Source organism: Lepidochelys kempii, chromosome 7, assembly GCF_965140265.1.
Source record: "Lepidochelys kempii isolate rLepKem1 chromosome 7, rLepKem1.hap2, whole genome shotgun sequence".
Lineage (NCBI taxonomy): Eukaryota > Metazoa > Chordata > Testudines > Cheloniidae > Lepidochelys > Lepidochelys kempii.
Window position 1 is genome coordinate 54,732,605 of NC_133262.1, and position 21,987 is coordinate 54,754,591.

At 50.8% G+C, this 21,987-nt stretch overlaps 1 protein-coding gene across 11 annotated transcripts in view; it reads right to left on the minus strand.

Moving 5' to 3' along the window:
- The window catches only part of NDST2 (N-deacetylase and N-sulfotransferase 2), a 218,705-nt gene that overhangs the window by 11,946 nt on the left and 184,772 nt on the right, over positions 1–21,987 (minus strand). For 10 of the 11 annotated variants that reach the window (XM_073352875.1, XM_073352877.1, XM_073352876.1 and 7 more), the window contains 7 exons: positions 19,113–20,515; positions 9,857–9,944; positions 9,371–9,525; positions 7,643–7,828; positions 6,863–6,991; positions 1,533–1,715; positions 627–723 (listed from right to left, as the gene is read on the minus strand). In XM_073352875.1, the coding sequence (XP_073208976.1) occupies positions 627–723; positions 1,533–1,715; positions 6,863–6,991; positions 7,643–7,828; positions 9,371–9,525; positions 9,857–9,944; positions 19,113–20,105 (1,831 nt within the window). In that variant the 5' untranslated portion in view covers positions 20,106–20,515. The remainder of the gene's footprint in view (positions 1–626; positions 724–1,532; positions 1,716–6,862; positions 6,992–7,642; positions 7,829–9,370; positions 9,526–9,856; positions 9,945–19,112; positions 20,516–21,987) is intronic. The other variant, XM_073352885.1, reaches the window with a different exon arrangement.

Genomic DNA, 21,987 nt, shown 5'->3' on the forward strand with positions numbered 1-21,987 from the left:
TTCCAGCATGTCTATGGTCAGCCAAGCCAGGTGTCCTTACTACGCAGCGACAGTGCGGCACGGGCACAGAGCACAAGAGCTGCCAGGGGCATAGGCCTGTGACTCCTGTGAGGGGGATGGCAGCTGGGCTGGGAAGAGGTTCACCGATAGGGCTGAGGGTCCCATTCTACACAAATGGCTGGCACCTGTCAATTGCTGGAAGCGGTTCCTCAGCTCAATACCTCTCTAGCCAAATCACTGCCACAGCAATCCCAGATGAGTTACCGACCCATGTACAGATCTAGTCCCAGACCCCTGTGCAGTGTGTCAGCGTGAGAGCCATTAGGGCACAGGCCTGTTGCTGGGAAGGCACGAGAGGGGCACATCGGCTCGTGTGGGTAAACCAAGAGCCTGCACTACTTCTCGCCGTGACTCAGCAGGTCAGGCTCTTCCCTGCGAGTTCGGGTTATGCCTCAGCAGGGCAGTAGGAGCAGTGTGCTGACGGAGGTGCTGCGCTTTGGGTGGGACAAACCAGAGACCCTAATCACGTGTGATCGCTGGCTACTGCCGTACAGATCCACGAACGGTCCATCTGCACCGGAGGCAGCAGAGTCAGGAGTTTATCTTTAAATGGGCTGAACAATTACCAGTTTTCTGGGGTCCAACGACAAGGAACTTGGGGAGCCGGTCACATGTTTTCTCTTTGGACCAGATATCCTTGTGCCTCTTATCATCACAGGGATTCTGCACAACAGAGAGAACAGGATTTAATATTAGCAAGGGAGCTGATGACGGCTCCTGCGGATAGAGTGTAACCCACAAGGAACAATTCACAACTACATCCCCATTCTGCTGAGTACTGGCAGGCTGCACTGCACAGACCAAGGCGCAGGAACAGCTTCCAAAGCACTCAAATGATTTAGGAGCCTAAGTCCCTTTTGAAAGTGTGACCCGCAATTCCTGTCCAAAGAAACCAAGATGTGGGCCCATCATCATTGCTGGGCTGAGCAGCAATCCCTGCCCTGCTGCTGTTACAGCACAGCCACTCTGGCAGACAGACAGTTCTACCCCCTTCAGTTCATTTAATCTGCTCATTAACATACAGAGAGCTGCTGTGCTGGGATGAAATGGAATAAGCATGTTTTGATTTAACCAACATGAATTCTATAGCATGAAATTATGTCCGGAGGCGTCACAGTAACATGCCTGCAAACTCTGCCAGCCCCACAGACGTTCCTCCCCCCACGGTTATATCCTCAACTAGCCAAGTACCTGGGACCCCCTCCAGGCCAATGAGAGCTCTCTGTCCCCACAGCTCGCACCAGGAGTGTGGCCCATCACTCCCTTCCTCCAACGTCACGTCTTTGGGATCTGGGGAGCGAGGCAACAAGGACCAAAACCCACGGCCATGCGACTCACCCCTCTGGGCACTGGAGTGGTAGGAGTGGCAACCCTTCCCTCTCCATGTACCTTCCAAAGAGAGAGCAGCCTCCTGCAAGAGGCCACGGGGAGGAGTCCTGAATGGCCAAGGGATATCAGAACAGCCTGCTCACCTGCCACAGTGGGTTCTTCTCCTGGGGAAAGATTTCAAAGTACTTTTTTGCCAGCTGGACAGGAGGCAGAGTCTGCAGGCGAAGGTTAGTCCAGCATTGCACAAACTTGACCAAGCTCTCAAAAGTGTACAGCCCCAGCCGGTCGTTCCCATAATTAGACAGGTGCGTCATGAAGATGCTGATCTGCAAACAGGGAACACAAGAAGCATTTACAAGTCAGGTAACAGCCCTGCGTCACCCCAGCCTGCTCTCTGCCACCCTACTGCATCCCACCACCAGACTTAGAAGCTGCTGACTTCCGAGGCCTGCTCTGGCTGTCTGAGCTGGTGAATGTGCATCCCTCCTAGGCTATGGGGCAAAGGTAAGAGACTATATTATGCCCCCGGGGTTACTGCTCTGCAATCCACACCTCTGCTCCAGGCAATGGGTGCCCCGGGGAGAGGGAAGTGGGTGATTCTCCAAATAGCCCCAATTGGGCTAGTCCGTGAAAATCCCAAGGGCAGACCACGTGTGAATCAGAATGCGTTCTCCGCCAGAGCCCCAGCGCAGTTACTATCGCTGCAGACAGTTGGAACAGGGAGCCCGCTCAGCCCTTACAAAACACTGACTGGTGGAGACAGGACCTACCCTGGATCCTAGCTCTCCCGGCAAGCGCGCTGTGCATTCCCAGAGACAGCAACTCACCTCTCCTAGGAGCCCCAGACCCAGACATGCACAAAGCAAACACATTCCCACCCTGAACAAGCCACGGCTCCACATTCCAGGTGACCACAGGATAGTTTTGGAAGCCGGGCTGAGGCCAAAGTAGTGATTTGTCCACAGTGACCCTTTTCAAGCAGTCAACAGCTTGGAAAGCCCCTGTCCAGGAGGGAATTGGAAGCAGAATCTCCTGTGTGCTCAGAACTGGAATTCAGTTCCTCCTCCTCTTCCCATTGCTAGAGGGGGTCACAAGCCGTGAGAGCAGGGCACTCGCTGCACTGGCTGCGGCATGTGCCAGCTTGAACAGGGGACACGGAGACCTCGGAAGGGGAGTGCTGGGGCTGGCTTTGACTGCCAGGCAATGCCCTGGCAGAAGCAATCCAGGGCAGACTGGATGATCTCACAGGAGTCTCCCAGATCCCGAATCTGTGGGAAGCCAGCTTTGACTCACCAGCAGCGTGAGGAACAATCTTGGCTTCACTCTTTAAAACACTAAAAATACACCAAGACCTGAGCCTTGGGGTGTGGCCATCCCTGCCTGTCCTCTCGCCAGGGAACAGACATCATAGAATCCCAGACTATCAGGGTTGGAAGAGACCTCAGGAGGTCATCTAGTCCAACCCCCTGCTCAAAGCAGGACCATCACCAACTAAATCAACATCCTCCATCAAAAGGTCCTCCGAGGGGGTGTGGGCATCCCCCTGCGGAACTTCTTGCCAACTGTTGGGCATGGGACCCTCCCGAAGCTCAGGAACATGTGCATATCCTCCCTAAACCCCCAGGAGGGCACCTTCTGCCCACCAGGTTATGGGGCTCTGCAGACGCACTCAGGCCTGCAGCGAGCACGAGGTCTTGCATTCACCCTGCCTTGCTGAACAACCTACTCTCATAATTGCATTCGTTTGTCCACGGCTTTGACGGCTCGGTCCCTGTGACACTCCAGTGCACAACTGGGCACAGAAACGCTGCAAGGCCAAAAGGTCAGCAGCACAGCAGGGGGCACCTCACTGAGAACACTGGGAAGGAAGCAGGTGGTTTAGCACCGCAGGGTACAAGAGGGGCCTGGGCAATCATGTGGGCACCCACTGGTGGAAAGCTGGAGGCAAATCACTGTGAGGATGGGGGAGCAGGTCCACCTGGCAAGGTGAGAGGATCGGGCTCAGGAGTAGCTGTCCATGCATCAGGAGAAAGCATCCATTTCCTCCAACTGCTTGGGGAGCCACCTGATAGACAGGGATCATTGCACAACAACCCCTTTCTCACCACTGACACAGCCCTCCTGCATTGGGGGAGGAGAGGATTCAGTCCCAACACCGGCTTGCTCGGGACGCTGCCAGGGTGACAAACGTGGCATACAACGGGGGCAGTCAAATCTCCAGGCCTGCCATGACCAGTTCTGGTAACATCATTGCCCATAAATGGTCCCAAGCAAGAGGAATCGCAACCAGCCAAGCCAACCAGGACTTGCAGGGCCACTGCCCTCCTCTTCTTACTGAGTCTGGCTGTCTCGTAACAGTATAACATGCATACCCCAACAGATCAGCCCTGGTGGTCTGCCCTGCCCTGGCTGGTCCTGCCAACACAGCCCTGAGCGAGCCTGCTGATGTAATCTATGACCAAACCCTGCCCCTCAACTGACCCATGACTAGCTTGGCAGTAAGGCCCCATCTGCAGCATGGCATGATCTCCCCTGCTCAGCACTGACAAGGAGCTGTAGACAGAGAAGCCTGGAGTTCAGAGAACAGATGATGAGGGAAACTTTAGGAATATAAAGCAACAGCTGTGGGTATAGCAATGGCCTGTATGGCATGTAGTGTGAACAAAAGGGCCTGTGAGAAGTGCTCAGAAACATCCCCCTCTGCTGCTAGGAAATACAGCCAGGGCATGTGGCAGCCTGTAGGCGTCTATTCTCATGCCTGAGATCAAGGCTTGCTCACTAGTCAGAAAATCAAACATCATCTGTTGACACTGCAGAGTTAACCATACACCCAGGACTCCTGCACGTGGGCCACACTCCAGTGGGCTGGAAGCACCACAAAGGAGTGCAAAGAGGCTGTGCCCCAGTCTGCTACGGACCACTGATAGTGATGTGGGGCTGGTGGCTTTCTCCAAACACTGGGATGTCTCTATCAGTGGGGTCGCACTTTGCTAGCTCTGGGCTCCCTCTGCAAACAGGAGCAGTGAAGATGTGTTGACAGCACAGCCCTCCGCTGCTTGCAGGGATGAAGGGAAGAAATGAGGGAGAAATACCCAGCAGAAGGAAAGGTGCAAATACAGGAAAAGACTGAAGGAGCTCAGAGGAGGCTAGAAAGTCACAGTGGGGAGCCAAAGCCAAGGTGCATGGTGCTCTGGGGACAGTTTTATCTGCTAGAGGACACCACAGCCCTTGAGAGATGCCAAGGCAGTGCCTGAAGTGGGCAGCCAAGGCCTGGCTGTACTGCAGTGGGGCTCTTGGAGGGGTGGGGTGGAGTTCAGTTCACCTTACACCACACTGAAAGCACCAGATATTATGACAGACACAAGTCACAGCCTCTGGGCAGGCAGTGAGCCACAGAACTGAGCTTGTCCAGAGTGTTGCCGATGATACAGTTCCACTTAAAATTTGTCTTTTAATAAGTCATACATATGCTGAAATGGCTCCTCACCCAACTCTCATATTCCATATAAACAGACCGAATACTACATATCTGTGGGGAAAGTGAGTAGTTAAGCATGTTGATGTATATACAAAGGGGGGTGTTGGCGAGGACAGGGAGAGATCGAAGGGGCCCTGGGCTGGGGGCGGTGTCATGTGGAGGGTCACATGAGAGGGTCACATGCTCCCCCTTGTGTCCCTCCCATAAGTGCAATACCAGCAAGAAATGATTTCTACTTGCACCACTGACTGGACACCACAGCCCGGGAGTCTGTTTGCAGGTGACTGAAGAAGGGGAACAGCCAGCGTGGGTTGGTGATTTGCACATTAGGACACAGTCATCTGGTCACCACTTTTTACATAACAAAACTGCCCTCTTGAATAGAGAGGGGGAGCCCGGTGGATTGTGATCTCTGGATTTCAGCAAGGCCTTTGGCCCAGTGGCCAAATTCAGACACTGGAACAGACAGAAAAGAGTAGGGAAGATGAGCTGAAATGATCCAAGGGACCAGAGAATGATGAACTTGTGAGAGAAGATGAGAGTAATAATGGTGGTTCCCCTTAAGTTGTGAGACTCGTTATAGGGGTGGAAAACAGTAACTCTGACTGGGTAATAATAACCACACCAAGACAGGACATTTCTAGGGGACAGGAGGAGTAAACTGGTTTAAGTTTAACAAAGGAAATTAGGGAAGATCTTTGGACCCGAGACCTATGAGAAAGGGGAATATCTTGTTTCGACATACTCACTAGGTATCTGTAAGGAAAGAGAAGGTTTGGAAAGTTTAGCAAGGGGTGACAGGCAGAGGGATGGACTACGAAATGCAAGGCCCCTTCCAACTGCCTCCCTCTCAATTTTCTGAACCTGACCGTCTGAGCCCACTGTCTCCCCGTTTATTTCTCTGGATTTAAAAGGATAGAGGTGGGAAAGCCCCCAGCCAGCATCCACAGCAGAAAGCTGGGAAGAGACTGGAAGGTGCAAAGGCAGTGCATTACTCCGGAGTTTGCTGGAGCCAGGCAGTGATTGAGGGGGCAGGAAAGAGCTGTGTCAGACCTGGATCTCCTGAAAATGCCTCAGGCAGGACAGCTGCATCACAGGAAAAACATATAACAAACTGTTTCACGTGTATCCAAGTTTCAAGGAAATGGATTGGGGGTGGGGAGGGGGAAGGGGACACACCCTAGCAATGAAACCCCAGGAGGATTTGTCACAGCGCCTGGAGACAAGCCAACTGCAGCCAGATGCACAAGCAATAAAGGGAGCCAAGGACTTTTGGCTCAGCAATTCGTTGCGGGAAGACTGCAGCACGGGTAAGAGGAGCTCCAGCGTCTGACTAGGCTCAGCATGCCAGCCCCTTCTTCCAATCCTGTGCTTGGGGAGGTTTGCTCTGGCTGACCCTAAACTCTGATACGAACTGACAGAGGACAACAGGGTTTGCCAAGAATTCCCTTAAGTAGCAAGGGCTGCTTTAGCCTTTACTGTCCAGATAAGCAGCTGCCCGCCCTTCCCCCAGCTCTCGCTCTCCCACCCTAATAGCTAACCATTCTAGGCAAACCTTGTGTAGTCTGCGGAAGAGAAGAAACATCTGATCTGATCTGATAGCTGATTTCAACTACCTGAAAGGGGGTTCCAAAGAGGATGGATCTAGACTGTTCTCAGTGGTAGCGGATGACAGAACAAGGAGTAATGGTCTCAAGTTGCAGTGGGGGAGGTTTAGGTTGGATATTAGGGAAAACTTTTTCACTAGGAGGATGGTGAAACACTGGAATGCGTTACCTAGGGAAGTGGTGGAATCTCCTTCCTTAGATATTTTTAAGGTCAGGCTTGACAAAGCCCTGGCTGGGATGATGTAGTTGGGGATTGGTCCTGCTTTGAGCAGGGGGTTGGACTAGATGACCTCCTGAGGTCCCTTCCAACCCTGATATTCTATGATTCTATGAGGGCTTCCACCCTCGCACTCTCCATGGACACTGAGAATGGGCCCGGCAAGCTTACTGGGTTCAGAAGCACTGTCAGGAAGAGTTCACCGCCCCGAATGCTTTTGTCCAACTCCTTGGAGCCCCCAGGATACTCGTTGTAGAAGATGGTGTGAGTAAAAAGCCCACACGTCTGTCGAGGCAGCACCTAGTGAAGCCAGAGAGAGGGAACGTTACAGAGGAGGCTGAGTGCATGGGTGTGTTGAGGCAGCATCCTACAGAATGACATGGAGAGGACGCCACGAGCAAGGGACCCCAAGCGTCACAGGTTTACAGGATTCAGACTTTCCCCTCATTCACATGCTCATCCTGCTCTGAGTAACGGCACAGGGGGTTAGTGGGATCTCAGCTTCATGCTAGCGTGCATAGTTCTTTACCACATTCCCACAGGGGCTGACCCATACATCTAACACACAGGTCAGGACAGGTGCTGCAGACATGCCTCCTCAGAAAGAGCCCTGGAGTCTGAAAAGGAGAAGTCTGCTCGTGCAGAAATGGTGTTTTCATGGGCCTGGATGCATAGCTTTGTAGACGTGTACTTGCTTGCGTTTGGGAGTTTTTATTCTAAAACCTCACATACCGTAGCCTCTGCACTGCACTGACTCCAATCACAGATGCACACCAACCGGCTCTTTCTCAGCTTTGACGGATGGTTTTGGGAAGGTTCAGCACTCGAGGTACCAGGTGGAGCTTCTCAACACTGGTCACCTAGAAGGCCCCCCCCCATCAGCTGACTGCCACCATAGCTCCTCCCAGAAATAACCCAACAGGCTCCACTCTCCCAGCTGGTAACACTCACCATGATGCCGTTATGGATAAACCCTCGCCGGTACCGGGCAGGCCGCAGGTGGGGATACTCCTCAGTGCTGGTCACCTGGATGCCCCAGATGGATTTCCAGGCCTCATAGAGCTGTGTGTGGATGGGATAAACTCCAGAATGATGGGGGGCCACAGCATAGCCCAAGTCTGTGGGGATCCCATGTTCCTGGAAGCAGAACACAGCTTTCACTCAGTATTTAACTCCCCATTGTCTTTAATGAGAACCACAACAGCACGAGCAGACTCTCTGGGGATGCTGTGTGAAATGGGAAGCTCTGAGTACTGCCAGAATCTATCGACACATGTAACAAAGGTGTTTATAAATCAACCAGGGCGTTCAGCACCGCAGCAGCAGCTGAACAGCCACGGGTCACTTGGACTGTGACAAACTGGACTAATTCACCGGCCTGATGTCAGCCCCACCGGTTACAACGGCCAAACTGATCAGTGCTGCTGAAGAGGCAAATCCTGCTCCTAACTCTGTCCAGAGGAGCGTCACCAGAGCAGAAAAGCAAAACCATGCCTGCCAAGTGTGGAGGGAAGGGAAGACTGCAGCTTGGCTCAGTCTTTGAGAGAGTAATGCTAGCGACAGCAGGGAGCAAGGGGGCTGTGCAGAATGGATCGGGGACTTGGATCCAGGTATTACATCAAATCAATAGGAAATATTTGAATTTTGTGGCTAGAACTTCACAGAATGGTTCTGGTAGCAACAGAAATTAGGACAGCTTTGCCCTGGTGGTTTACAATACACCTGGGGCCCTCTGACAGAGTCACAGCCTGTCATGCTCATTGGCTAGGGTATTCTATATTAAGTGTGTTTAATTGCTCTCTGAGTTTTGTATCTCTTTGCAACGGACTGTCACATTTCTGGACCTGTGTCTGAAAGAAAATAAAATCAGATATTTAAGCAGGGAAGACAAGAGGTAAACTGTCGTTATAGCATTGTGGTAGCCATGCTCTGAGGTTAGGATCACCCATGTTACCCAGGGTCAAGAGGTCCAGTGAGTGGGGCATGAAACAACAGACTCTTACTCCAGTGAGGCTTGGCTTATAACTGATAAACCCATAGCATGGGCTGAAGAGAGGCTTGTTTTCAAAGGAATCTGCAGATGTTTCACCCCTGTGCCGTCAGTATTAAGCATATATGGCCCCAGCAGCCCAGGACTTTCCAGACGGTCCTCTCCCTCCACATGACAACATGGAACTTTCTTTAAGTTGAAGTGATTCTCTGGGAGGCCAATGTTCATACGTTGGGCATCCTATGGTACTGATCAGCTGAGGGCAATGCACACCTGGCTCCCTGAAAAACCTCAATGAAGCAACAGGGACAGAGCAGGGAATGCTTCTTTACAGTCTGAGTTTGTACCATACTTTGAATTGGATACTAGAAGTAGCACCAGAATGACTCAACAGCCACAATGCCCCATGCCCACACCCTAGGAGCCATGCTTTGCAATGTAGTAGGAGCCACACATTGGTGCACAAGTACCAGGACACACGTTCCCCTGGGCACTAATGCTGGGTGTCACACTTCGAGGCAGTAGGGACCAAGCACCAGGCCAGGGATTCACACTCAGCTTTCCAATCCAGCAGGATTACCACATTAGTGCCTAGGCTCAGCAGGAGCCAAGCACCCATTCCGGTGTGGATGCTTTGGGATTTTGAAGCAAAGCGAAGGAGCCTATGGACCACTGACATCACCTCTTACCAGCGCAAACTGCTTGTTGAGCTTCATCTGCTCAGCCAACACGGTGACGTTGTGGAAGAGGTGAGGCTGCATGTGACTCCACATGTGCGGGAACCACCAGAACTCCTTCCTGTGTTTAAGTAGCATGTCATCGCCTTCATCTTCCTCATCTGTACCTGCAGGGAGCAGAAGGTCCATAGCAGGAGGGTGGTCAGTGACCTGAGGCAGTGGCTAATCTCAGTGTAATTCAACACTGGCAGCACCCAGAGACATCCTGCATTAGTTTTACACACACCTGCCATACTCAGGGTGCTTCCAATACCATCATCCTGCTGGTGCTCAGCTCACAAGAGCGGAAGGAAATATTCGATTGGACAGACAGCGCTTTAGAACCACAGACGGTTCCCAGCACCCCAATACGCTGTAGGGGAGCTGTGCTACACTATGGGACACTGCAACCAGAGGACACAGACTCAGGGGAATGCTAGGTGGGTGGAAGGAGCTTACCTGTGTGGTAGAATTTCCCAGAGAAGCCCAAGTTGAAAGTGAAATTGGGGACTAATGTTCTCAGCTTGTTCTGAGTGTTCAGGAGAGCCTGTTCAAATGGAACGGGAGAAAGAAAGATTCACATTCAATTGCTCAATTCCAGTTCAGTTCTGGAAGGAGGTACACTAGCACGGAACCCTGTTGTCCTCCATTGTGGCAAGGCACCGTACTCCCTGGACCAGTGGTTCTGAACCCGCAGCCCAATCAGCACACAGCTGTGGCCCACGTGACATTCTCAGGGCCATACGGGTATTGTATATATTGTGTGGATGCAGCCCACATAACACATAGAGAGCTGTATATGTGGCCCACAATGGTAAATAGGTTGAAAATTGTTGCCCTGGAGTGAAGCATGAAGCAGGACCATGAGAGCTAAGAGGAGGAATGAAATGGACTCTTAGTGCCGGCTGGTGATACAGGGCAGGGTGCTGATCATTGTCACCATATTGATTATTTCTGGAGTGCCAACGATGTGCTTGAAGTTGTCCAAGAACCTGCACTAACCTAGCCACCCAAACCCTTTCTGGTCAAGGGGCTACTAGCCTCTCTCCTCCAGAATGAAAGGCCAGAAACTTCAGTTCCCCCTCCTCACTCAGATGTCAATGGCAACAAATGTGTAATGAGCCTGGGATGATGGGTAAGACCAACATTCAAGGCTAGGCTCCAATCCCCACTGTGCTCATGGGACTATCCCATTCCTAATCCCCCAAGGGAACCAATGTGTTAGGGGAAATATGGTCTATGACATCTTCTGGAACCTATGATAAGGGCTAGTTTACACTAGAAGTGCTAGAGCGGTGCAGCTGCACTGCATTCGGTGAAGCTGCTCTGTGCCAATGGGAGAGAGCTCTCCTCTCAGCATAATACAAAACCACCTCTGCGAGCGTGTCAGCAAGAGACATAGCACTGATCACACCGACGCTGAGGTTGGTGTAACTCACATCACTCGTGGGTGGATGATTCACAGCCTTGAGCGACATAACCTGTAGTGTAGACAAGCCCTAAGTTCATCTAGTGCTTTGGAAAGATTCAGCCTGGCAGTTCTGCAACCAAAGGCTTCACAGGACAGGGCAGCATGGGCAATGGCAATGCAAGGGTGAATCTCCATACCTGCTGTTTCTGTGGTTTGGACACCTGCTTCACCTGGATTACCTGCTTCACCACTGAGATCCCCAACTCATTTCACATAGGGCACTCATTACACATGGTTCAGAGCAACAGCTTTCGGTCAGACCAACCAAATGCATAAGGAGAGGCAGTTCCCGTGCTACTCGGCTGCATCTGCCCCCATAACCTAGCCATGAAAAGCTCCACCTTTATTACCATCTCCAGAGCCATCCTCCTTTCTCTGTGGGAGTGAAAGAGGTCTCCAGCTACTCCCTTTGCTGGGAAGGTGAGAGAGAAGAGAGGAGGCTAAGGAGCTTAACATTCCTCTACAGAGGAATGTTTAAAGCCTGGCTTGGGTTACCATAACAACACTTCTGTCAGCTAATAAATCCTACATAACTCTGCTTCAGAGTGGACAGCAAAATCTACTGCTCAGAGAGAGGCACCCTGGGAAAGAGGTGGGGCAAAGGGAGCCCAGAATCATAGAATATCAGGGTTGGAAGGGACCTCAGGAGGTCATCTAGTCCAACCCCCTGCTCAAAGCAGGACCAATCCCCAACTACATCATCCCAGCCAGGGCTTTGTCAAGCCTGACCTTAAAAATATCTAACGGAGGAGATTCCACCACCTCCCTAGGTAACGCATTCCAGTGTTTCACCACCCTCCTAGTGAAAAAGCTTTTCCTAATATCCAACCTAAACCTCCCCCACTGCAACTTGAGACCATTACTCCTTGTTCTGTCATCCGCTACCACTGAGAACAGTCTAGAGCCATCCTCTTTGGAACCCCCTTTCAGGTAGTTGAAAGCCACTATCAAATCCCCCCTCATTCTTCTCTTCCGCAGACTAAACAATCCCAGTTCCCTCAGCCTCTCCTCATAAAGTCATGTGTTCCAGTCCCTTAATCATTTTTGTTACCCTCTGCTGGACGTTTTCCAATTTTTCCACATCCTTCTTGTAGTGTGGGGCCCAAAACTGGACACAGTACTCCAGATGAGGCCTCAACAATATCGAATAGAGGGGAACGATCACGTCTCTCGATCTGCTGGCAATGCCCCTACGTATACAGCCCAAAATGCCATTGGCCTTCTTGGCAACAAGTGCACACTGTTGACTCATATCCAGCTTCTCGTCCACTGTAACCCCTAGGTCCTTTTCTGCAGAACTGCTGCCGAGCCATTCGGTCACTAGTCTGTAGTGGTGCATGGGATTCTTCCGTCCTAAGTACAGGACTCTGCACTTGTCCTTGTTGAACTTCATCAGATTTCTTTTGGCCCAATCCTCTAATTTGTCTAGGTTCCTCTGTATCCTATCCCTACCCTCCAGCATATCTACCTCTCCACCCAGTTTAGTGTCATCTGCAAACTTGCTGAGGGTGCAATCCACACCATCCTCCAGATCATTTATGAAGATATTGAACAAAACCAGCCCAGGAACTCAGACTACGTAGAGTATTATCATGCTGCTTTCCAGGAAGGTCTGTTCTTTATGATGTGCTAGACCTTCTACTGACTACTGGTCCTTCATAAGAGCTCACTCAGAAAACAGTACCACACAGGTTCAATCCCACTCACACAACCCCCTGCTGGGCAGGATAAGAGAAATAGGAACCAACCAGGGCCTGCACTGGAAATTCCTCCAACCTTCTCCTGATGAACTGATACAAACAGGTGAGTGATCCCTCATCAGTAAAGGGGTGTGTGTGTCTGTATAATGGAAGGGAGGGAGTGTGAGGACTGGCAGGCAGGAGACTTGGGCTCTAGTCCCATCCCTGCCAGTCGCTCAGTTTATTTTCCCTGCCTATACTCACCTCTTAGGGTGCTGTGAGAAAGTTACCATGTGGAAAGTGCTCTGAGATGTTTGGAGGCAAGGTGCCAGAGAAGGGCACAGTGTTATATTTACTAGCACATGAAGTAACCAGACAAATGCAGGCAGGTCCTCAGCCCCACACTCTGCTCATATGACACTGAACGTAGTCTGTTAGTCGCCCTCTACCCCAAGAAACTGCCAGCTTCCTCAGCTGGTGGAAAAGGGGGAGCCTACCTGTGGTCCCGGCTCTTCTTTTCAGCAGCCTGACCACAGGCCAGAAAACCTCCCTCCGGATTCCAGCAAACTCAGACCTAGTCTTATTTTTGCTTTGAATCCCTTGGAGAGCTCTGAATATCTCTATTTGATATCCTCTACTTACCACCATTTGAAGGCTCCTACTGGAATGTAATAATCCTGCTCTTAGCTAGCCAAAAGGGCCACTGTTGGCTAACAAGCACTGCTGGCTCCAGGAAACAAGAGACTGGGATTCAAATGCAGCTCACTACCATTAACTCGCCAGGCCAGCCCAGATCCAACCTGCCTTACAATTGCTATAATCTGATGGAGAATGTCCTCCGGATTCTAAGGCCTGATTTTGCAGATGTCTCAATCCAGCCTGTAATCAGCTGAGAGAACAAAACTGCAGGCACAAGCAATGGATACCTAAATTCCACCACCCAGATTTGTGTGCACAATAAAGATGATGTCTACATTCTATCACTTGGGCCTTCAATTAATTACCCTCACAACTGGGGGGCTTTAAAAATTATCCTAGGATCCTAAATATTTATTTAAAAACACACATTGGAAAGAAATTAAAAGAAAAGCCCCCATCTTGGTGTGACCATTTTAAAACAAAGTCTGCATGCTCCCACTGCTGGCTCTGCAGAAGAATGCACCAACAATCACTACAAACTCCTGATGTTGCTGGTGCACAGACACAGCTATTTCTATGGGGGTTAGGACATCGGGGGGGGAGGGGGGAGAAGAAACAAATTAGCCCTGACTGTATTTTGTTCATTGTGGCTATTTAAGCCGCCAATCCTTTTCTAACATGGCATTATGGTCCTAGACATCACAGTGTTATATGGCTGAACAGTCCTTTATATGACTGGACCTTTTTTAGATGTAAAATGTTTCACTTGTGAGGTAACTCCCCTCTCTTCATGTGTCAGTATATAATGCCTACATCTGTAATTTTCACTCCATGCATCTGAAGAAGTGGGTTTTTTATCCACGAAAGCTTATGCCCAAATAAATGTTAGTCTTTAAGATGCCACTGGACTTCTTGTTTTCACTGAAGAGAGCTTTTTACTATTCAGCACAAAACCTCTCTCTCACTCACACACACACACACAAAGAGAGAAAAGAAAGTGGAAAGGAGACAGGTAAGGAACGGGGGTTCGGGGGAGAAGACGAAAGAAACAACAAGGCTGAGGGGGAAAGAATGTGCGGAAGAAACAAGAGAGGAGAAAACACAGAGAAAAGCAGACGGGAGGAAAGCAGAGTGCCCAGCTTGGCTCTGAGCTGGTAACAATCCTGCATACTCGCACACAGGACAGACTCCCCTGCTTCGAAACTGCACCCACGGCAACTGGACTGCATCTGCTTTGGGAATTTTCTGCAGTTTTCCCACTGTTGCTCCAGCCGTGGTGTAGCTCAAACAGTGCTAGCAACAGTGGAAGCACTGGTGCAGACAGATCCAAGCATTTTTAGTGCTCCCACCAACGCTAGCACCAGGGGGAGAACTGCTAAATATTCTCTGTTTAGGCAAGGACAGACTGTAGGATTCAAAGGGGTAAGTACCAGGATGCCCCAGCCACTGTCAGACAGTCATCTGAATTCCTTTCTTCTATCTACCTTCACCAGTGACGTGCAATCATTGGCCTACACCAGCTGCTAAGCTACCAGACTCACCAAACAAGACTGCTCACCAAATGACTAGACAACTTGTGTTCTTTTAGAGGTGATCTGCAAAGGAGCAAACATTAGACTTTTGGGTTTGGTTTTGGTTTTTTTGGGCGGTGCTTATTTGTGATGCATAAGGAGGGCCTGAAAGGATTGGGGAGGTTAGATAGAAAAACAGGGTTCTGTTATATTAGAAATATCTTGTCCTGACTTTCAGTTTGGCTGGCAGATTCTGTGGCAGATGGGAGAACTAGCAGGATTATGGATTCGCAAGAGATTGAAAACTGAACGAGTGAGAGGGGAAGGGATTCTCTGAACTCTGGGAAAACTTTTTTGTTGTTAACTATGTAACTCCAATTCTTGACAAACACTTGGGAGAAAAGTTCACCCTATGAAAGGTCCACTCCTGGATTTAACTGAGGCTGAGAACGCTCCCATGCCAATTTTTCAGCAAGAACAAGTAGTCAAGGGCTAATAACAAGCAGGAATTTTTTTAAAAAAAGAAAACATTCCCCCTGCCCAAGTCACCTATAACTGGCACACATTTGGCCAAGAAACATGGAGGGTTTTCATCCTCCCTGGGGATCTACGGAGTTCCTTGAATGTAGATCTGTGAACTGAAACAGCCTGGCTGAGACAGCAGTCATCTCTGGGACCTGAAGCAACGGTCGCTTCCCAATCTGCCCTCCCTATCTGCTGTCATCTAATTTAAACTTTAAAATAAAGAGCCGTAGTGGTGCAGTAATGTCCCTGAAATCCAGAGTTCATGTTAAAAGCCCAAAGAAACACCAGCTGTTTTGTCACTGTTAGGATCCCCTCCCCTCCCCACAGCACAAGGCCATTAATAAATCCATGAAGTTAGTTCTTGCTTTAAACAAATAAAAATTTTCCTGGTGCTGCAATCACAGAGCCTCTTTTAAATGGATAAATCTGGGCTTTATCTGCTTTGCCTGAGATTCTCCATTTACTGATCTCAGATTATTCCTCCATTTCACAGTTAAACCCAAAATGAAACATCTTTTAGAATTATCTGGTCTGGGTTGTTTTTTTAAATCACTAGAGCAGACTTGTGTCCTGTTTCCAGGGCTTAGGCCAATTGTCTCCTGCTTCCCTCCCAGGGTCAGTGCTCTGCACAGCTAGGAATGGGGTCCCCACCTTTCCCAGTTTGGGGAGGGGTGTCCTGGCTGGGATAATGTAGACCAGTGTCCTTTGAGCTAGGCTTTCATGACACCTGAATGTCCCAAAACACAGAGCTGCAACTGGGATTCACAGTGCCTGGGGCAAGGTATAAGTGCAGCCCCAGGGTGAGCTGTGTACAAATACAGAAATAATTGTTTGGCACATACTGTCAGCAACCACTTAGCAAAACAATTAATGATTTACTTACAATACCTGCCCCTTGTTTCACTGGTCCAGGCTTGTGCCTTCTCTCTCTCCCCCTTTGTGTTTCCCTCTTTATCTCCCTTCCACCCTCATTTCCTCTTATTTTACACTCCAAAAAAACATTTCAGTTTTTCTTTCACATTCACAAGATCTTCAGGAATTATTGCTATTTCCCATATAAAAAAACAATTTAAAAAAAAAGGTCAGCACACAAAGTAGCAACTCATACTGAACTCCCTGCCGACACAGAAACAACACAAAAGACAGTCAGTTCCCTTGTGAGAGACAATTTTACCAGAAGAAAAATTAGGTGGGAGTAACCACACATATGACAGCAAGCCATGTAACACTGAACAAGACCACTTTTCTGCACATAGTACGAACCAGTAACACTTTGAAGGAGCCAGAGGATGGGGCTGAGACTTTTAGTCTAAATTCCATCAATTACAGTTTCAATGGATGGCAGAGTAACTTTGAGGAGGATTAGATAGATGTTTAAGTATTATAGGGCAGTTCTTAAATAATAGATGAGATATTGATAATTGATGAAGTGAGCTGTAGCTGTAGCTCACGAAAGCTTATGCTCAAATAAATTTGTTAGTCTCTAAGGTGCCACTAGTACTCCTTTTCTTTTAGATGAGATATAGTAGCTCAGCAGGATAGCCTGATCACTTCATTTAAAGTCCCTGGTTCTCTGCGTTAGGTAAAAGCAAATACAGTACAAGGGCAATTGCAGAAACACAGGAAATGCCACACCTAAATAGATTCCTGTCCAGATTCCACCTCACTCTCTCCCTGTCCTGTCCTTTTCTGACTCCTTCCTCAGTTATGTCATCATCACTCAGTCATGCAGGGCCACGATCAACAAACCCCCAAAATGGCCCCCCTCAGACTCCTCCCCAGCAGTGAGGCCAAGGGGAGAGCGCCTGGCCTGAGCTCTGGGAGCTGCTCTGTGCATCTCCCCCAACCCTTATTCCCGTGTTGCTGGACACTCCTTACTCCCTACACAACAGGTTATCTGCAGAACTGGGGGTGCACGAGCTGAGAAGAGTAGGTGAGTAACCTGAGGAGAGGAGAGAGCTCCCCACTCTCCCAAGTGCTGTTCTGAAAGGTCACAGGAGGGTTAAACACTAGACTGCAGCAGTTTTATTGGTTGGTGCCCCAGGTGCCAGCCTTCGGGGCTGAGAGAGGACTACAGGCCTCTCTGCATATGATGCTCTCAACAGAGGCTGCTCAGATCAAGATGGAGCACTGCATTTTGGGACCCCCATGGACTCCATCACTATACTAAAGATGAGAAAGAGTAGACTGCTGCAGTCATTCTCATCTTTAACCTACAAGTGCTATTTCTGAAGGAATTATGTGCCATGCGCCTGCGCAGAATTCATGTCCCTCGCAGATTTCTTTGCTTCCCTGCAGAAAAATGACTTTCTGACAGGGAAGCAAAGGGAAGCTCCAAGAGCGGTCACGCACCCCTCCCTAGTAGTGCAGATAGATCATTTCAGGCACCATGCGCCTGCGCAGAATTCATGTCCCTCGCAGATTTCTTTGCTTCCCTGCAGAAAAATGACTTTCTGACAGGGAAGCAAAGGGAAGCTCCAAGAGCGGTCACGCACCCCTCCCTAGTAGTGCAGATAGATCATTTCAGGCACCCGGAGCAGCTGGTGGAGAGGTAGATCACCGCGGGGCTAGGGACACCCCAGCCGGTGGCTCCTACCCTGTGCCAGGATCAGCTGCTAGTCTTGGCTGGGCTGGAGGTGGACGAGGATAGGACTTCTTCTTCCTATGCAAAGAGTGGCTAGGACTGTGTCAGACCCACCCCCAGAAACCTCCCCCTGTTGCAGGAAGCTCAGCATCCTCTCCTGCTTCCTGCCTTTATTGCTCCTCAGCCATGGAGGGAGGGATCACTGTAAAAGGAGCTGCTCCCCCATCCGCTCAACCCCTGTGCATCCGGACCTCCCATACCTGGATCCCCCAGCCAAACCTCACCCTGTACACCCAGAACCAACTCCCCCGCCACCAGCCCTCGATACCAAAACCCCATCCCACTGAACCTCAACCCCTGCATCTGGAGCCCCCCCTGCACCAGACCCCCTGCCTCCAGACCCCCATCTCTGCACCCAGACCACCCCCCAACTGAGCTCTCTGCACTCAAACCCCCACCATGATGAGCCCCACCCCCCTGAACCAACCTGAGCCCCCACATCTAGACCCCCACCCCAACAAGCCCCACTCTCCCAGCACCCAAGGCCCCCCACACCCAGACCCCGCACTGAGCCCCACTCATCTTCACCTGGAATCCCCTGCAGAGTCCCATTGCCCCTGCACCTGGAACCCCGCAACAAGCCCTTGTGCATCCGGATCCCCCCACACCTAGACCCCCCACTGAGCTGCCTGCACCCAGATTGCCCCACACAGAATCCTCTCATCCCACACCTGGATGCCCCCCACACTGAGCCCCTCCACACTTGGATCCTGCCTGGTTGAGTCTGCCTGCCCCACACTTGGTGTGCCTGGCAGAGGGGCAGGGCCCCATTGTTTCTGGGGAAGGCCCAGGCCTTGTGCTGTGTCAGAGGTGGGTGCAGCCTCATCACTGAGTCCATGTCCCAGGGGAGGGGAGGGACTGCAGGGTGATCTCCCACCTTCATGCAGCCAGTGGCCTGTTCTCCCACTGCCATGCTGCAGTCTCCGCATTTATTTATTGACAAATAAAACTTGCAGAATTTTAAAATACTGTACACAGAATTTTTAATTTTTGGTGCAGGATTCCCTCAGGAGTAAAGTGCAGCCCATGAGGACTACAGGTCCCAGAATGCAATGCTGCATCTTGATCTGGACAGCGTCTGTTGAAAGCATCACATGCTGGGACATGTAGTCCCCATGGACTGCAGTTCTATGATTGCAGCAATCTTAGGGGCAGCCCTGCGGCTCCTGGCAGATTGCCAATGCAGCCCTTGATTGGGCCCAGGGGCTGTATTTAGGTGCCATTGGGTTATCCCTTCAGGCTTTACCTCCACATCAGACACCTTCATGCGAGTGCCCTCTTTGCCCACGAATATGTCATCGATGTCCACGAGGATGTAGCGGTCAAGCGTGAGACAGAGGCGCTTGCCAGTCAGGTAGGCAATGGCATCCACAAAAACAAGTTTGTGCAGCCAGAAGTTGAGGTTATTGCCGAAGAGGACCCGCTGGATCCCGTCATGCAGACCCAGGTCCTGCATGACAGTGGCATGCAGTGCTTTGTGGGTGGCCAGCTGAGGAATGGACTCTGAAGACTTTGTGCTGGCCAAGAGCACAGGCTCATAGGTGCTGTGGTTTGACTGGAATACAGTCCAGTCATCACCGGGCAGGGGACCCTGCTCCACCTCATTGGCCCGAGTGATGTAGAGCAGGGGGGCACTAGGGTTGATGTGATAGTCCCGGAGCCCTAGGTTAGAGTGTAGGAAGAGGGGGAATCCCTTGAGCTGAGCACTAAGCAGGCTGTTCTCATTGGCTTTGAAGAACCCTATAATCCCCACTCCATACTCCACACAGTATTTGTCCAGCAGCTCCCGGTTCCAAGCATCTAGGTTCACATATTTAAGGACATTCTCATAGATGATAAGAGCATAGCGGCCCCTGTCCTTGTCTGTCAGGGTGGGCATATCCCCCTTGCCAGGGGCAATCTCTGTCCTGTATTTAAACCGGCTGGATTCCAAGATGGCCACAATTTCCTGCCCCAGCTGGGAGTAAATGCTTTCCACAAAGACTAGCACCACAGGTTCAGTGCGCGAGGTGTCAACGGATTTGGTGAGCCTCCAGCTGGCCCGGGGCGGGATCGGGGGCCTGTGCTGGTTGCTGCAGTCGCTGAAGGGCAGGGGCGGTGGCTCCTTGATTTTGGGGCTGTTGGTGACATAGTAGGCCAGGAAGCACATGGAGATCAGGCTGAAGGCAATGAGCAGCAGGATCAATCTGTGGAGCTCCAGCTGTCGCACGTGCCGCACCACTTTCCACAGCTGAATCATGGTGAGGCGGGTGGCCCACCCCCTCCTCAAGCTTTGCACTCAGGTCGCCCTGGAGATCTCCAGCGCCACCGTGGCAGCATCCAGCAGCAGCTCACAAAGAAGAAACAGTGGCTGCAGAGCAAGGGAAAACTAAAGCGAGCAGCTTCTAGACTAGACTCCCAGGGATCTGCCATTTATCTCAAGTAACCATGGTCCTCAATTCCCATCGCTCCTCTGTGTGCTTCCCCCGCCGCCACTCCTCTCTCTCAGCCAAGTCCTAGGGAAGATGAGGTGTTTTTAAACACCTTTGTTTCCAAGCCCAAATCAGTCAGCCATCCTGTGCGCTGAGTGTGGAGCCGGGGAATCCCACCTGGCAGTCTGTTCCTCAGCTAGCCGCTTGCCATTCACATGATGGCACCTTCTAGCTATACCTGCAGTTAAAGAGAGAGACAGACTTTCAATAAGTGTTCATAATATTTAGCAGGCTACAGGGGCTCAAAATGGTGGGATCAGAGGGGCTGGGGTAGCAGGTGGGCATGGAGGCAGGGGAAGGGCAGTCACAGATCAGCCCAAGCTGCTGGTGGTAGGAAATGCACCATCAGTAAAGGAACTCAGGTGAGCTGAAGAATGACTCCGTTGGGCTTTCTAGGAAGGGATCTGCAGGGAATAGAGATGGTGCTATTCCCTCTGCTGGGATTCTCATACACTGTGATAACAGGAGCCTGCAGCATTTGATGTCCCCCACCCCTCCTTGGGCCATCTAGGGTACTGGGCACAAGAGAGGAATCCCCTCCTACCCAAGCCTCCCTCTCACAAGCAGCAGCACGTGGGCCTCACTTCCCCCCTTTTAACCTACTCCTGTCATAATAATGTTGCCCCTCTTCCCTCCCTCCCCCCGCCACCCAAATTGCCTGCTACCTTGTGGACTCTAGAGCTACTGCGGTCCCCACTCCCAAGGGAAAGCCTCTCCAATTGCAGCTAGCTCTCTCGCTCCTCCACCCTTGGAATGACACCATCCCAGGTTCCCTGGCTCCTGCTTCGTGAGGCTGCCCTGATTCCAACAGGAGACCCTGCTCCTCCTGAGCTCTCGAACTAATGAGGCCTTCTCGAGTCCCGAGGGACGCTGTTATTTTAACAACAGAGGACACCTACTCCCCACATGCATACCATGAGCTATAGAAAGCAAAGGCAGGGACAGCAGTTTCATTTTTATACGTGAGGAGGATGCCCAGCGGTGATGCCTTTCCCCAGCATAGGAACTCTGGTGCTCAGACGAGTCGGCCAGCTTTCATTTGAACATATATATACTCTGCCAGTGATATGTGCCTGACTGACAACCTTGGAGACTACTGATCTCCGTAACAGGCTCCTTGATTCATCACCAGTGCAAACCTTCCCATGGTACCAATGTGTCTCATATACTGATCTGGGGGCCTTCCCTAGGGCACCTCTAAGGATGAGAAGGGAGTTCAATTAATCTTTGATCTCTGCTGAGACTGCCAACAAGGTCAATTAGTGCCAAGTGACTGGATAGTGATGGGGTGGGAACACCTGCTTACATCTCCCACTTCCCTCTCCATTTCACATAGGCCACTGAAGAGCATCATGCCATCTTTCAGTCCCGCACAGCCCGGGTGCATTTGAGCCAGGTTACAGGTTAAAGCTGTATATCTCATTACTGATCCCCAGCTCTCCTGTCATTTTTATACCAGCAGCCTTGTTTCACCACATGCTGTTATTTTTACAGGAAAAGATCCCCACAAGGACAGACAAGCACCAATCCTTCCCAGATGCAAACACCAGGGAACTTACAAGATCTGCCCTGATTTCAAAATCACTGCTTCTGTGTCTTTCTCCTTGCCAGAAAAACGGTTACCTAATGCAAAGCAGCTTCCCAGGAACT